This window comes from Zootermopsis nevadensis, unplaced genomic scaffold, assembly GCF_977971745.1.
Source record: "Zootermopsis nevadensis isolate Lab colony 2312 unplaced genomic scaffold, Znev_1.0 Znev_ptg000009l, whole genome shotgun sequence".
Taxonomy (NCBI): Eukaryota; Metazoa; Arthropoda; class Insecta; order Blattodea; family Termopsidae; genus Zootermopsis; species Zootermopsis nevadensis.
Window position 1 is genome coordinate 994,162 of NW_028259141.1, and position 15,749 is coordinate 1,009,910.

At 41.2% G+C, this 15,749-nt stretch overlaps 2 protein-coding genes across 28 annotated transcripts in view; both read left to right on the forward strand.

Annotated features, from left to right (window-relative positions):
- The window catches only part of LOC110826776 (agrin-like), a 741,485-nt gene extending 730,557 nt beyond the window's left edge, over positions 1-10,928 (forward strand). For 24 of the 26 annotated variants that reach the window (XM_087345738.1, XM_087345736.1, XM_087345734.1 and 21 more), the window contains 8 exons: positions 449-695; positions 1,102-1,266; positions 1,869-2,137; positions 2,595-2,676; positions 4,877-5,032; positions 6,797-6,986; positions 7,181-7,328; positions 8,136-10,928. In XM_087345738.1, coding sequence (XP_087201864.1) covers positions 449-695; positions 1,102-1,266; positions 1,869-2,137; positions 2,595-2,676; positions 4,877-5,032; positions 6,797-6,986; positions 7,181-7,328; positions 8,136-8,296 — 1,418 coding nt within the window. In that variant the 3' untranslated portion in view covers positions 8,297-10,928. The remainder of the gene's footprint in view (positions 1-448; positions 696-1,101; positions 1,267-1,868; positions 2,138-2,594; positions 2,677-4,876; positions 5,033-6,796; positions 6,987-7,180; positions 7,329-8,135) is intronic. The other 2 variants (XM_087345724.1, XM_087345727.1) reach the window with 2 other exon arrangements.
- A 3,287-nt stretch (positions 10,929-14,215) lies between these two features.
- The window catches only part of alpha-Man-IIb (alpha-Mannosidase class II b), a 105,225-nt gene continuing 103,691 nt past the window's right edge, over positions 14,216-15,749 (forward strand). For both annotated transcript variants that reach the window (XM_087345383.1, XM_087345384.1), the window contains exon 1: positions 14,216-14,809. Coding sequence is in view for 1 of the 2 variants with exons in the window: in XM_087345384.1 (XP_087201510.1) it covers positions 14,804-14,809 (6 nt within the window). In the remaining variant the exon portion in view is untranslated. The remainder of the gene's footprint in view (positions 14,810-15,749) is intronic.

Here is a 15,749-nt window from a genome sequence, read left to right on the forward strand (position 1 = left end):
ATTTAGACGAGCTTTGACTTCAAAGGGTAAGCCAGCTGATTTTCGTAATGGTGAAGTGTAGTGTTTTCTTCGCGGAACGGACTGAATTCTTAAATACGTAATATTTAGACGAGCTTTGACTTCAAAGGGTAAGTCAGCTGATTTTCGTAATGGTGAGGTGTAGTGTTTTCTTCGCGGTACGGACTGAATTCTTAAATACGTAATATTTAGACGAGCTTTGACTTCAAAGGGTTAAATGCGGGCAGGATTATGTCTTCTGGTTTGCATCACCGTCTAGTACGACAAACCAGAAGACAGTTGTCATGTGATCAGAATAAAAGAACAAATAATTTGGTCCTCTGTGGACTGTTCTGTTTATAATTACTTTTACTGTTATTACTACTTAGCTCCGTAGTAAATTATCGTTATGACGAGTGAGTGCTACAGATTTTGTTCCTTTCCATAACAGTAGATGCTGAACTGCATGAAATCTTTATCCCCGAGTTCAACGGAGATTCGTACCTGGAACTGCCGAGACTCGAGGGAGTGGGTCGTGCCTTCTCGCTCGAAGTGTGGTTTCTGTCTCGGGAGCCAGACGGAGTCCTGTTGTATAATGGACAACTCACTAACGGAAAGGGTGACTTTATATCCATACACGTCATCAACGGACACGTCCAGTTTCGGTTTGACCTCGGCAGTGGTGCGGCCAACATCACGTGAGTCATACCTCGTACCTGGCGCCCCGAAGTTCTGAAAGACCTAGAATCTGTTTTTTCCCTTACGATATGAAATTACAGACGACTTTTTTATGATTTAATTATGTTTTACTGATAAAGGGACGGAAAATTTAAACAGTTTGTTACGTAAAGAATATCAGTGATTGCGAACGTTAATAATTATCGTGACAAAGTGGAGGGGGGTGGGGGGGGGGACAGTCATGTGATGTAAAAATAGTATTTTATTTCCTGATCGTAAACTTTTTGGGGCAATTAGCAGTCAGACAAGGATCCAGACAGAGTCGTTTGATACAATCACGGATTTGCGTCGAAGTATAAAATTTGAGGGATGATATTCTGATTCTGCGGAAAGTTAATAGAAGCGTGTGCCTGCCACGTGTTGCAGCTCGACGGAGCCGATTAAGCTCGGGCAATGGCACGCGGTCAAAGTGAGTCGGCTCAACCAGGCAGGAATCTTGCAGCTGGACGGGGGTCCTCCTGTCAGGGGCATATCTGGACCACCTCTGAATGAGCTGAACCTAGAGCTACCCCTGTATATTGGGGGAGTTGCGTGAGTATAACGAGTTGGCGATTGTCCTCTCGTCTTCTTCGCAGATATCAGAGTCGTTCTACCTGCCGTATTTATCCTCTTTCATTCTTCTCTGTCCTCCGTTAGTCGCCAAAGCTCTCATCGTCCTATCTTTATCTTCCTTCTATTTTGACGTAAATACGTCTATATTTTAGGGTCAGTGTTATTCGGCAAAAATGTGTTACGAAAAAGGGAAACGAAAAAGTGTTACGAAAAATGTTACGAAAAATTGTTACGAAAAAGTGTTACGAAAAATTGTTACGAAAAAGTGTTACGAAAAATTGTTACGAAAAATTGTTACGAAAAATTGTTACGAAAAAGTGTTACGAAAAATTGTTACGAAAAAGTGTTACGAAAAAGTGTAACTTCATTGTTATGTTACTTAGGAAACCTCATCTGTTTACCTAGGAAACAATATATAAACTTCCTTTCCGTATAAACGTATTTACGTCAAATTCTCCGGAACCGTGGTTCCACTGACAACTTTTTCCTCTGATTCAGTTTCCTTCTCTTTTCCTTTCAATTTTGTTTCTGTGAAATTTAACTCCGTTCTCTCCTCAGCTGACATTGCTTTTCTGATCAAGGTCTATGATGGAGGTGAACCGGGATGCTGGATTAACCAGAGGTCTTAATGGAGCGATTCAGCGTCTCCTAGTTAACGGTCAGACTTGGCAGAATCTGGCAGAGAGAGCCAACTCCGAGCGCCAGAGAGGAATATCACGCTACGACGGTCCCCCATGCCCCATATCCACCGACGCTAATCCGTGCCTTAACGGTGGGATCTGTCAGCCAATGGCGGCCTCGTACGTCTGCAAGTGTCCTCTGAAGTACGGCGGGAGCCACTGCGAAGATTGTAAGTGACACAAACAGCGCGCGTCATCACGTTTTCTTTTACGTCCGGACAGATTCAATGACGGACGCAGTCGCAGTGTCTAATCTTGTTTGAAAACTTTTTAGGTATTTGACTGATGAGGAAACTTGTAATAATACGTCACTAAACCACAACCCGATCTAATCTTGATCTAGTCGACACTTCCGCGTCTTTCTTAAGTTCCATTTTAATATTATCTTGTTATGTATTCTTTGGTCCCCCATTGCTGTCTTCACTTGAGACCTCTGAAACAAAATTATTATGCAATTCGTGTTTCCCCACGTATTCTACATGCTTTACCCATCTCGGTCGACTTCGCGTAAGAATTAACTTAATCTCTCGCCAGAATACGTCAGTTTGTAGCGTCGGTAATAGCTGACAGATTTGAACGAGAGCGAGAATGTAGTCGTGTGGTTCAGACGCTGAATATTTGTTCCAGACATTCGGAACATCGACATGGAAATGCCGATCAGGTTCGCAGGAGAGACGTTCTACCAGTATCCTAACAAAGTCAGCAAAAGGTAAATATCCCTCGTGAGCTCGTTTTATCTTAATTCTTGTCTCTTCAGACGTTTTAATTCCATTAACAATTTCCCCTTAAAAATTAAGATATTTAGAATTTCATTTACGAATAAATTTTGCTTTTAGGTTTGAAATGGCTGTTCTTGTAATAATTTTTATAATATTTCCAGTAGTGTGTAATAAATACAGCGGAACCTCGATATAACGTGAGTTTTGGAGGACGGTTTCAGTACACGCGTCATAATCTACCTGCTACATATTAAATCGTATCGCGGGACACGATCACATCCGCAATATAACGAGGTTCTACTGTACTAACTTTATTCAGATAAAATTTGCATCTTAAATTAACCTACAGCTTTCATAAGTAACAATCTTTCATGTTATTAACTGTTCGTTAACTAACCCCAGTACCAAATGTGCGGCGGACAGTCTATTCTCTCCTGTCTGGTTGCAGAATCTCTTCTTTATACGAGTTAAATCTCGTGTGTACTCGCCGTATTCAGCAGCAGTTGCGCTTATACGCGACAACCCGGGATATTCTAGAGAACTTACGACGAATCGTAAATGTTGAACGGATCGTCGTAATTCTGTCAGGGATATCGGAACACTTTAGCGCGTAGGCGAAAGATTCCATGACTTTTTCCGCTGTCAAAACGTTCATCACCCTGATCACAACATCACCACGACGTATCCTGAGCGAGATGAACCAAGTCCTTTTTCCTTATTTGAATATCGCCCTCCCATCTGTACGTCGAGGAGTCTAAGTTACCAAGTTTCCGTACTGATACAAAACAACGCGTAAAAATATAATTTTGTATACGAGGTGCGATCGGAAAGTTTCAAGACTGTGTCAATAGAGAGCGAACCGGATGTAGTACGAGCTTCTGCCTTTAATGGGTGCGGCCTACATTCATAGTGAATCAGTGTGCCAGCCGGCATCATCGAATTAGCATTTGTTTCTTAGTTACGGGCGTTTTGGTAGTGCATTACACCGACCCTCCTGCGATTTCGGAATGGCGTGTGCATCAAATTTTGCCAAAGACTCGCCAAAACGGCTACGGAAACCTATGAAATGCTAAAGCAAGCATTTGGGGAGTCCGCAATGGGTCGTGCACAAACTTTTGTGTGGCATTCACGTTTTAAAAATGGCCGAACCTCTGTCGATGATGACGAGCGTTCTGGACGACCATCTTCGAGCACAACGCCCGAAAATGTTACGAAGATCGACGTCGTACCATCAACGACTTGTGCGACATTGTTGGGATAGGCTATGGGACCTGTCAGCTGATTCTAAAGGAAGAACTCCACATGCGACGCATCCTGTCTGAGGACCAGAAGCAGAATCGACTTCTCGTTTGTCAGGAGCTCAAAGATCTTGCAAGAACCGACCCCAACTTCCTTTCTAAGCTCCGTGTGACTTCTTCCTCTTCCCAAAGATGAAAATTCAGCTAAAGGGAAGGAGATTTGAGACGATAGAAGAGATTCAGGCAGAATCGCAGATGGTGCTTGACAGGCTGACAAAGAAAGATTTCCAGGGATGCTTCCAGGCTTGGCAGCGGCGCTGGGATCGTTGTGTTCACTCCCAGGGGAACTACTTCGAGGATGATGGATGAATTTAATACCTGAGATAAGTGTACGGGTTTTTATAGGCGCAGTCTTGAAACTTTCTGATCGCACCTCGTATAGACAGTTATTGCCGATTATCGACGTGGATTCTCACGTAAAAGTTCGGCTATCTCCGTCAGTCGGTCATCGGAGAAAGGTCGGGACGGCGCATCATCTGTTTATAGACTTCAAGAAAGCCAGTGACTTTGTATAAAAGTATTTTACGACATTCTCGTTGAATTTGGTAAAACCACGAAATTATTTACGCTAATTAAAATGTTTCTAAACAAAACTTGTAGTAATCTTCGTACACGTAAACAACTGTATGATACATTCCATATTAAAAATGCCCGAGGATAAGGAGACAATTTGGTATTACGAAGGTTCAGAATGAATCGGGGAGAATTTGAGTCACTTTCAGGTCCAAAGCGTTTCGGCTCGTGCCTTCTACAATTAGGACGAAGGGATGAATATTACAAACCCTGAGTCTTAACGCAACTACTGCTGAATTATAAATAATTACGGTTGTATTTGTGGCGTGGCGCATGAATAACCAACTAACCAACTAACGGCCCCGCTTCATTCCTCCAGTGCTATTAACGTGACTCTAGACACTAACCAAACGAGCGTAGAAGTCGAGGAGGAGGAGGAGGTTGTTGATGACGAAGAAGTGGAAGGAGAAGAATACGACATGAATGAGGAGGAAGACATGTACGATGAAGACGACTCTGGCTTCTTTAATATCGGGTGAGTCCGCTGCGTCTCAGAGCTTTGATTTATGTCTGTCCGCGTCTCTCTGTGTTGTGCTGTCCTGTGTACAGGTAGAGGCCTTGCGACGGGCTGATCCCCCGTCCAAGGAGTCCTACCGAATGTCTAATAGATCGAGGCTACGAAAAGTTGGGACCCCCAGTGCTCAGGCACTTGAAGAACGGGTCGATCCCAGTATCCCCAGTGCCAGAAAAGTAGTGCAATTTAGGTTAGGTTAGGTTTGGGTTAGGTTAGGTTAGGTTAGCTTGGATTAGGTTAAGTTAGGTTTGGGTTAGGTTAGGTTAAGTTAGGTTAGGTTAGGCTTGGGTTAGGTTAGGTTAGGTTGGATTAGGTTATGTTAGGTTGGGTTAGGTTAGGTTAGGTTAAGTTAGGTTACGTAAGGTTAGGTTAAGTTAGGTTAGGCTTGGGTTAGGTTAGGTTATGTTAGGTTGGATTAGGTTAGGTTAAGTTAGGTTTGGGTTAGGTTAGGTTAAGTTAGGTTAGGTTAGGCTTGGGTTAGGTTAGGTTAGGTTGGATTAGGTTATGTTAGGTTGGGTTAGGTTAGGTTAGGTTAAGTTAGGTTACGTAAGGTTAGGTTAAGTTAGGTTAGGCTTGGGTTAGGTTAGGTTATGTTAGGTTGGATTAGGTTAGGTTAAGTTAGGTTTGGGTTAGGTTAGGTTAGGTTACGTAAGGTTAGGTTAAGTTAAGTTAGGTTAGGCTTAGGTTAGGTTAGGTTGGGTTAGGTTAGGTTAGTTTAATTTAGGTTATGTTAGGTTGGGTTAGGTTAGGTTAGGTTAAGTTAGGTTGGGTTAGGTTAGGTTAGTTTAATTTAGGTTATGTTAGGTTGGGTTAGGTTAGGTTAGGTTAAGTTAGGTTGGGTTAGGTTAGGTTAGGTTAGTTTAATTTAGGTTATGTTAGGTTGGGTTAGGTTAGGTTAGGTTAAGTTAGGTTGGGTTAGGTTAGGTTAGTTTAATTTAGGTTATGTTAGGTTGGGTTAGGTTAGGTTAGGTTAAGTTAGGTTGGGTTAGGTTAGGTTAGTTTAATTTAGGTTAAGTTAGGTTGGTTCATAAGTTCTTCATTGGAGCAGTTGTTTCGTATAGGAAGGCTTTGTCGGATATTGCCCATTTTCCGAGGCGACATTTCGAAAGTTCCCAAGTTCGATTCCAACTGCTTTCCCTAATAGTACAAAGAAAAACTTCAGTACATTAACAACCGATCGCCCGAGAGCTGACTCCTGAAATGTTGTGTGTATCGGACGTACCTCAGACGATGGACGGCGTCTACATGGCGTTCCCATAATCACTCGGCCATTGGCGCAAACCTTTAAAGAATTTTTAATTATTTATTAACCGTGGAGGGACAGAATTTTTATCTTTGCCGTGTTCAGACTAACTTGGAGCCCACTCTGCTCTTTCCTCAGGAGTGAAGTGGCCAGAGCTTAAAGCTAACCAATCACCTTAACCTAATTCCTTGTGCAGATCTATGTTCTTAGTTGTGAGGACACGCCCTTGGAAGGTGGTCACGTAATGAGATGATATAACGACATCTGAATTGAACTCGTCGTTTGCTGAAATGAAATGAACTGAATCGTCTGGTTCGTACCCACGTCCAAAAGTGGGCTGTACTCTTATTAACGTAGAACATTTGAATTATATTACTAGAGAATTTGTTCAGTTTTGGCTTTAAGTTAGAAACTTTATAAATATTTTGTATATGACGTGTCCAGGACCAGATTTTTGTTGGACGAGGCCATCTGTGTTACAGGAGGAAGGGCGAGAGGACTAACAGGTATGAGTTGAAGTTCCGGACAACGGAATCGAACGGCCTGATCCTGTGGTTGGGGAAAGGGAGGACCCTTGCTGGGGACTTCCTCGCAATTGCCTTGGTCAACGGATACGCAGAGCTCAGCTTTAACCTAGGTCGACAGCACAGTTTTCTCGCCGTCCGCTCCAAGGTACTGCGATTTGAAGTCCGAAAATATTTTAGACGAAATTAAGAAACAAATAATTTAAAGTAGACCACGAACATCTCGTACTTACCTCCCAGATCATCGTCCTATAATTAAATTAAAAGAAAAAGACTTTTGAGTCGTCGCTCGCTTCCCCACCCACGCAGCTGAGTTAAAAAGACTTGAAACTGTTCTTGTAGGTTCTTGTGAGCGACGGGACGTGGCACACCTTACTGGCCCATCGCCGCAAGAGACACGCTTGGTTGCAGGTGGACGCAGAGTCGCCCGCTAGGGGCGTGGCGCACCCTGGTGCCACGCTGCTCAACACCGACGCTCGACTCTGGATCGGTGAGCGGTTTTTTTGAAAAAATATTTTTTTTGGTTGGGCCTTCTTAAATGTAATTAAAGCGAGTTTCGGCTTCAAAGGGTAAACCAGCTGATTTTCGTAATGGTGAGGTGTAGTGTTTTCTTCGCGGTACGGACTGAATTCTTAAATACGTAATATTTAGACGAGCTTTGACTTCAAAAGGTAAACCAGCTGATTTTCGTAATGGTGAGGTGTAGTGTTTTCTTCGCGGTACGGACTGAAATCTTAAATACGTAATATTTAGACGAGCTTTGACTTCAAAGGGTAAACCAGCTGATTTTCGTAATGGTGAAGCGTAGTGTTTTCTTCGCGGTACGGACTGGATTCTTAAATACGTAATATTTAGACGAGCTTTGACTTCAAAAGGTAAACCAGCTGATTTTCGTAATGGTGAGGTGTAGTGTTTTCTTCGCGGTACGGACTGAAATCTTAAATACGTAATATTTAGACGAGCTTTGACTTCAAAGGGTAAACCAGCTGATTTTCGTAATGGTGAAGCGTAGTGTTTTCTTCGCGGTACGGACTGAATTCTTAAATACGTAATATTTAGACGAGCTTTGACTTCAAAGGGTAAACCAGCTGATTTTCGTAATGGTGAAGCGTAGTGTTTTCTTCGCGGTACGGACTGGATTCTTAAATACGTAATATTTAGACGAGCTTTGACTTCAAAGGGTAAAGGACTTCTTTAGGTTTTGAATACCCTAATTGTTCCTTAGATGAAGAATCTAGAAAACCGAGGGTGATACGTAGTATATGGTTGGTGTTAAGAATTCTTGTCGATGTTTCAGGTGGATCGGCGACGCTTCCCTCGGGACTCCCGGCGCCTTACTACGTAGGATTCAAAGGCTGCGTGGATAAAGTTAAAGTATCCAGAAAACCATTAGACATGCTCAACAGGCTTGGAAATGATCATTCTCCCATCCAGTTCTGTCACGATAACGACGTCTGACCTACGTGATCGTATCTGCTCGCGATAAAAAGTTTCTCCTCTCTGCGCTAACGAGATCTCGCGTATTTTGAGTGAGAAATTCTTTGGTAGTGTTCGGCATTTTTGGAAGTTCCGAAGTGTGAAAGTACGTGAAAGTGTTGAAAGATGACCGTTCCTTCAGGTCGTCAAAGCATTTGATTTTTCGTGTAGGAAATGAGTAAGAAGAAGGATGATTATCATTAAGCCAGATGTAATTTTCTTCCTACAAATGCACAATGCGACATAACAGAATTGACTGCAAGATTTTTAGTATTTTATCGAACCAAATTCACCCGCCCCTCCACAGATATCGACCACGTCTTCTGTGGAACGTCCCGAAAGCAAACCATCGCGTAATCTGCAGACCAGATAATTGCATCTCATTCTACTCGTACATAAAAGTCGCCCCTTCAGAACGAAATCAAATATTCCGCGGATTTGCTGATGTTTTTTTTTCGTAATTTGAGTTGCCGTGACGAAAAATGTTCACCGCTTAGTATTTACGTAATTTTTAACTTACTATTTAATAAGAACGGCAAAGAAAATCGCTGAGTAGCCCAGCTGCTTGCCTGTCATTCGTAATAAATTTACGAAATTTTCCGCATTTTCCCACGAGTCGATAAGAAAATGTCAAGTGTGGGCCCCCCCTGATATAGTGAAAACAGTAAAATTTAAACTTTTATTTTAACGAAAGGCGATTACCTCGTTCGTATTTACGAATTCAGATCTGGTGTCAGATGACAGAAGTTTTACGTTACGTGAGAATATCTTCATGACGTCAACAAGAAATTGAATCGTATTTGATGAACATAATTCGAAAAGAAAGTCGTCCCCCACTCTAAAATGTGATTAAAACTCAAAATTAAATTTAATATGGCTGTCTTCTGGGTTGATGCCTCATCACCCTGATGATGGAGGCAGCAAGAACCTCTGAAGTGTCCGTAAACTTGTACCACGATTTGCGATTCGCGTGATTTTCTCACGGAGAAATCTCAAATTCAAATTTTTGTTTCTATATCCGCATTTTTTCTGTGACAGGAAAATTCTCCCTTTTCGTATTCTCTTACGTCAGAATTTCTCTGAAGAGGATTTTATCCTCTAGCCCACCTCTATCTTCAGGGTAGTGAACTTTTTGTGGTTAACTTACTATTTATTTTGGACGTAGGAATTTTTATAATCTCGACCACTTTTTATTCTCAGCTTTACGTTAATTACGATTTCATTCGTATTTTGTCGGGCGTCGCGTAGAATACGTCAGATTCGAAATAAATCTGCTGATCCGTTGAAATACGTGAAGACGGAATTCAAAAACTCACTTCTTTGTCTCAGGGACACGGAAACCTTGTTTCCCGGGATAATTTATAAATTTATAATTTCTCAAGTACCGTGCGTGTAATTATCAGTCTGTAAATGTAATACGGCGTCGCGACGACAAGATTTCGATGACGTCACATCTGAAAACTGATGATGCTTTCTTGATCGTTAAATCCTCAGATGAAAGTAACAAAGTTATTTTTTGGAGGACTTTATCGACTTTAGAACAGCCTTATTACCATTCTTTCGTATTTCTGTCGATAATATTTTCTTTTCTCGATGCGTCGTTGCCCAAACTGATGTTAGTCGATCTATCGAATGTCTACACATTTACGTAATATTCTGAACATTCTGTGCCAAGTCTAGCAAAATAGACTTAGTGAGACTAAGCGCTGAGTATCGTAACGTAAAGGTCTGACCGCGTATAAGTCGAGAAATACGCGTTAAATGAAAATGAACGAGAAATTATTGCCCTGATGTCAATTTCACGCCAAGATTTTATAAATCGATGTTTAGAACTGCGTAAATCTGACAGGTGGAAAATGAAAAAGCCTTTCTCTCGTGATGACCTCCCCCCCACCTCAGAATTTCGCTAATGTTTAAAAATACGTGCTCTTTCTACCACCAAGTGTTGTACAATACTAGGAATTGAAAGAACGCGACAACATTCATCTTCATGATTCTTTCGACCTCCAGAAATATAAATTTTATGAAAATACAGAAAAAATATTTTCTCAGGAATTTATCGTCCTCAAAGTATGTCCCGTGTCTTAAGGTCTTATATTTCTGTGATAATCATTTACGTGCGAAGCAGAATATAAAACTTGCCGTATAATACTCAAAACCTATATTTCTGAGATCCATTTTAATATTATCATCTCATCCTGTGCTGGTCTCCTCCCTTGAGTGTCTCCAACCAAAAATCTTGTATGCATTTCTTGTTTCCACCCATTTGTAAGCCACGTGCAAAAAATTAGATTTGATTTCAGTTTATAACGGCGTCAGTCAGGGTAATATGTTCTCGTTCAGTTACGAACCACTTGTTGAAAACTCTTTTGAATGTTTCAAATACGCAACATATCAAACGGTTAAGAGAAAAGCGAAACCAGTGTAATCCTTTGTGATAACATTTTTCATTGTAGCGTTAAACATTCTTTTGAAAAAGACACGCGAGTTATGATCACGTGTTTGTCATATATATATATATAAAAAATATGTGAATTGTTTGTACATATGTATGGATATAAATAATGTAATAATAATGAACAAATGTTAGGAGTAAACTGAGTGCTACAAGGAGTCTCTGTGTGAAAAGCTGTTTGCATGTCGCCATTTGCGTCAGAATCCTTGCCCATGTGTTTTTTTTTAGTGTTGGTACACGTGGCTTTGAAAATATTTCTTCCGGTTCCGCTTTGTACGAGGTGTATCAGATTTACGTCTGGCACGAGAGAAGATTTCGCCCTCTTTTCCATAACATCGCAGAATGACACTAGAAATTTTAAAGTGAATGAACGAAACACTAAAAACCAACATGGAACATGATCCAGAGAGAGAGAGAGAGCATATCTGCACTTCGTAGAACTGCAGTGGAACCAAAGCAGCCCTCATCGTTCCAGGCCAGTTACGTCATTTATCTGGAACCAGTCTTTAATTTTATTAATGTAAATATGTTCTAACTGAATTGTGTCGTGTTATAATGCAGTTTTGTATGTCAAGTGCACAGAGTAACATGTATCCTGTAGAAGGTGTATGAGTAAAATTTTATAGAAAAAAGGGCACGTTTTTATAAAAGTAAGATCCCAAGTTCAAAAGAAATAGGTTAATTTAAGGTTAGGTTAGTTTGGGTTAGGTTAGGATAATTTAAGGTTAGTTTGGGTTAGGTTTAGGTTGGGTTAATTTAGGTTAGGTTAATTTAAGGTTAGGTTAGTTTAGGTTAGGTTAATTTTAGGTTAGGTTAGTTTGGGTTAGGTTTAAGTTGGGTTAGGTTAATTTTAGGTTACGTTAGTTTGGGTTATTTTAGGTTAATTTAAGGTTAGGTCGGGTTAGGTTTAAGTTGGGTTAGGTTAGTTGAGGTTAGGTTAGATTTAGGCTGGATTAGGTTAGGTTAATTTAAGGTTAGTTTGGGTTAGGTTAGTTGAGGTTAAGTTAGGTTGTTACTACAGTTGGTTGTATATGAACTGTGATCACCACCAGTTCACAAATCTGATTGTGAAGGTGTAACAATTGTTACATCAAAGTTATAAAACAAAACAAGAGTAATAAGTTATTTGTAGTTGTGAAACAAAGTATAATTGCAACAAATATGAAGTCGGTGTCCAGAAATAAATTATACGCCACGCGACTGATAAAATACAAAATTCTGAATGCGTGCATAACAGTCACATTCACCAGGTAAGTTAACGCTCTTATGTAAAATGAAACGTTTTTCCACTCGAAATGAAAATTGAAATGCTCGACAGTTATTTGTAAAATTCTCAAATATGAAACATAATTAAAATTGTACACGCATGTGTTTGGAGCAATTTTAAAAGGCGCGCTGCAGGGTTACACGTACGCCTAAAAGGACAGAACTTATTTAAATTATGGATATCCTCTCCTGTTTAAGTATTTGTGTATCTCCGCCAACTCTCACTGAACTCGGCACAAAGTTACAAGGCCCGTTAAACACAGAAGAAAATCACGTATAAATGTTATTTATTAAACATCATTGGACCACTTGTAAGGAAAATTTAAAATATTTAAAAAGTGTTTTGATCGCGTCCCATTAAACTGGCTCAGTGGAAGACGTAATGGCGGACATTTTCGCTATGTTTTGTTTCCATAGCAACGGAGAGACTGTGATTTGTTTACGAAAGTTCTGCCTACTTTAATTACTCTTCAAAGAATAAGCAAGGGAAATCGTGTTTAGCTTTCAAAATGACTGTCGTGTAGAATACGTGTTTGTGTGTTTCTAGTCGACAAAGACGTGGCATCAGTTATTTATAATCGTACGTGACTATCCGTAGCGATCCTGTCCTGCATTTCAAATATCTTGCGTCGTTTATACGCAGAAATATTTATTGTACGCGGGAAATGCATTTGATCGACCTACGTCGATTATCGACCTACGGTAATGTCAGCTACTCCTCAGTCTGGATGTTTACCTTTGTCCCAGCTGAGAGGGAAGGCGGTCGAAACATATTCTCCCCCCTTCCCCAACAAGCTTTAAAAATCTCACTATCAGTCCTGCAAACATTTTCACTATTACTTAAATTCTATCTGCTTACTGTACTCTCTAATTATACAGAAAACTTCTCTCAACGCTTACAAACAAACAAAGCTCTTTGTTAACCGACAGGTCAGACTTGACAAAGTTCAAAACTACGATTCACAAATGAAACGAATAATGTTTTCCTTATGGATAGTATGTGAGGCTACTGGCTGACGCGCTGTTACAATTAACAAGCACCCACCCCAAATCGTCTGTACAGACGGAAATTTTGCAGTGTCTATAAATGAAAATTTTAAAATTATTTATGATGTAAATGCTAACTAATAATACGCTCAAAATCGTTATCACCGCAAAGAAGAAAAATATAAAGACCGATTGGACCAAAGGCAAGGCACCTGTTTATCAATCCTACCAACATCAGCGCTATTGTAGTCCTTTTTTTTTTTTCTAGCTTAAATTGTTATTTAATTTTTATAGCGTACGATTATTTGCTTAATCATGCTGACGTTTCTCTACGTGAATCATCCGAGATGATTAATTTTCAATAATCAGGTTTTTTTCCCGACAGTACTGATACATATTTCCCTCAATAGGAAGCCAAGAGTTACAAGCCATTTTGTTTTATGCTGGTATAAAGTGAGCTTGCCTGGAACATAAGGTCGAATTTTGGCCACTTGACTACTGTAAAAAGAGCCTTAAGCTTAGACATTCGTTTCAGCACCTCCTCTTTAAACCCACGAATGTCTACGCTTAAGGCTCTTTCACAGTAGTCAATTGGCATAAATTCGACCTTATGTTCTAGGCAAGAGTTTCTGCCTTTGAGGTCTCACTTCACGAGGTGCTAGGCGGCAGTGGACGTCAATAAACAGCTAGCTGATATTCCGTAGATTCAATCCACGGTGGCTTTGACACTGCGTGACAGACGTCACGAAAGGTCCACGCCCTGGTTCACATAAAACTGCTTTGTCTACTGAATTTCTTTGCCTTTCCATTTTTTACGCATTCACGAAACGTCCGGCTAAAGCAGATCGAACTAGTTTCATACTTGCTTCAGTGAGAATCTGAAACATTACAAATTTACACGTAACTAACGAACTAGCGGGAAAAATAATTTTCTTTTGTATAGTGAAACGTCTGTTCTGGTGGGTAGCTTTGTCAACAGCAGACTTAAACCCTTCTTCCAGTGCTTAATCACTACTTTATAAGACGTGTAAGGGGCAGAGAGGCAAATATTCTGGACCTCGTCTGAGTAAGACCTAGTCCACGACCAATAATCCAACAATGGACGAGAATGTCAAGCTAAAGTCTGGGGGTAATCGTCTAGCGGCTTTCGACCGCAAATGTTGGTCACACTGCGAGGTTGAGACGGAGCGAGACAGGAATCCAGTCTTCTGTGCGTTGTGTGGTCGGCGGGAGGGAGACTTTCGCTCGTGGCAGTGTTTGTTTTTGTGTGTAAAATTGAACGTGTTTAAGGTAGGCAGAAACAGTTCTGCTTTTCCCTGCACTTCGTTACGCATTCATTGAGCTGCAAATAACAATAATGCAAAAGAATTTGTCCCGTGTTTATGCTCGAGGCCGTAGAAATTATAACATAAAATGCGTTTCAAATGACGAAGAATAATTGGTTTGATACTATAATTACTAGCAGTGTTTAGTGAAGCGGAAACTGAAATTAAGGAATGGATGTAGGTCGGAGCAACCTGTGTTCGCTCACCTGCCGAGTTGTGTCGTGTCGCTCTGCGTTCGTACGTCATTTGTTTCTTGGTTTTATTCCGATTTGCCAGACGACGTAACGTACAAAAACGCTGCCTGATCAGGTCTTGTCAGCATCGGACTTGCATGTCGTTCTGTGTTGTGCTCAGTGTTAATGTGAATGTCGAAGCTGTAGGAGCTGAAACATATAACCGTGCCTCCGTGTCCAAGCACCACTGCAGACGGTGTGGAGTCAAGGACAACAGCACTGGATGGAGGTGAGTAATCAGCTTCACGCTTATCCTTTCTTTAACCCAGAAGCAAGGGTCTCTTATATTCGTTAGATAGAATTATCACCAGAAAAGTTTCGAGCGTAGCGTTTCGCCTCTCTACACCTCGTGTTCAGGTCGCTTTATTCCTTTGAAAAGGGCGCATCGCACCCGGGCGGCGGCATGTCGGGGGCGGCAACTTGCTGTGGGGGCGCACGCAAACCTGAAACATCGCATTTGAGCAGTTGAAAATGCAAATTGCCGATTTCAGTGCATGGTTTATCTAGCAAGTTTCTTAAATTAAAATAAATTAAGGTTTATTTATTTTGTTTCGTCGCCTGATTTCCCTCAAAACTTCAATTATTATTACTTGTGTAACGTGAATATTAGTTGAAAGTTTTATCTTAAGTTAAGTCCTCAGGTCTCTGCGAATATGTTGAATAAGCAGCAGCGGAGAGTCAAAAAGGGATGGACCACCAGATTGGGGGTTGGGCGTGGGGCTAACAACCGCTCACCGTAGAAACTTTGTTTTGTTAAGAAATGCCTCGGACCTGGACTGACTCTTTGACACGACCTAAGCAATGCGAAAAGGGACTCGAGCTTTGGCACTTCGAATATCAGGAGTCTTCTTCAGGGCGGGTTTGATCGAGTCACTAAGTAGCGGGGGTGTTGGAGAAGTAAAATCTAGATTTTGTGGCCGAGTGTACAATCGACTTTTAAGAAAATTTCCTGCTCCATGAGAGGGAGGGAGAGGGGGAGTTCCGCCCCGGGGTAGAATTTGGACCTGCGTGTTGAGAAGCCGAAGCTCAAGGTCACGGAGCTCTCAAGGTTCAGGCAGTTTCTCGTGTGTTCGGCCTTGCGTTGGAGTCCACTTCCTCCTTCTTCCGCCGAGGGCCAAAGCGATCGTCAGAAGACCTTCAAACGTCTCCTTCCAAATCTTTGCTTCGTG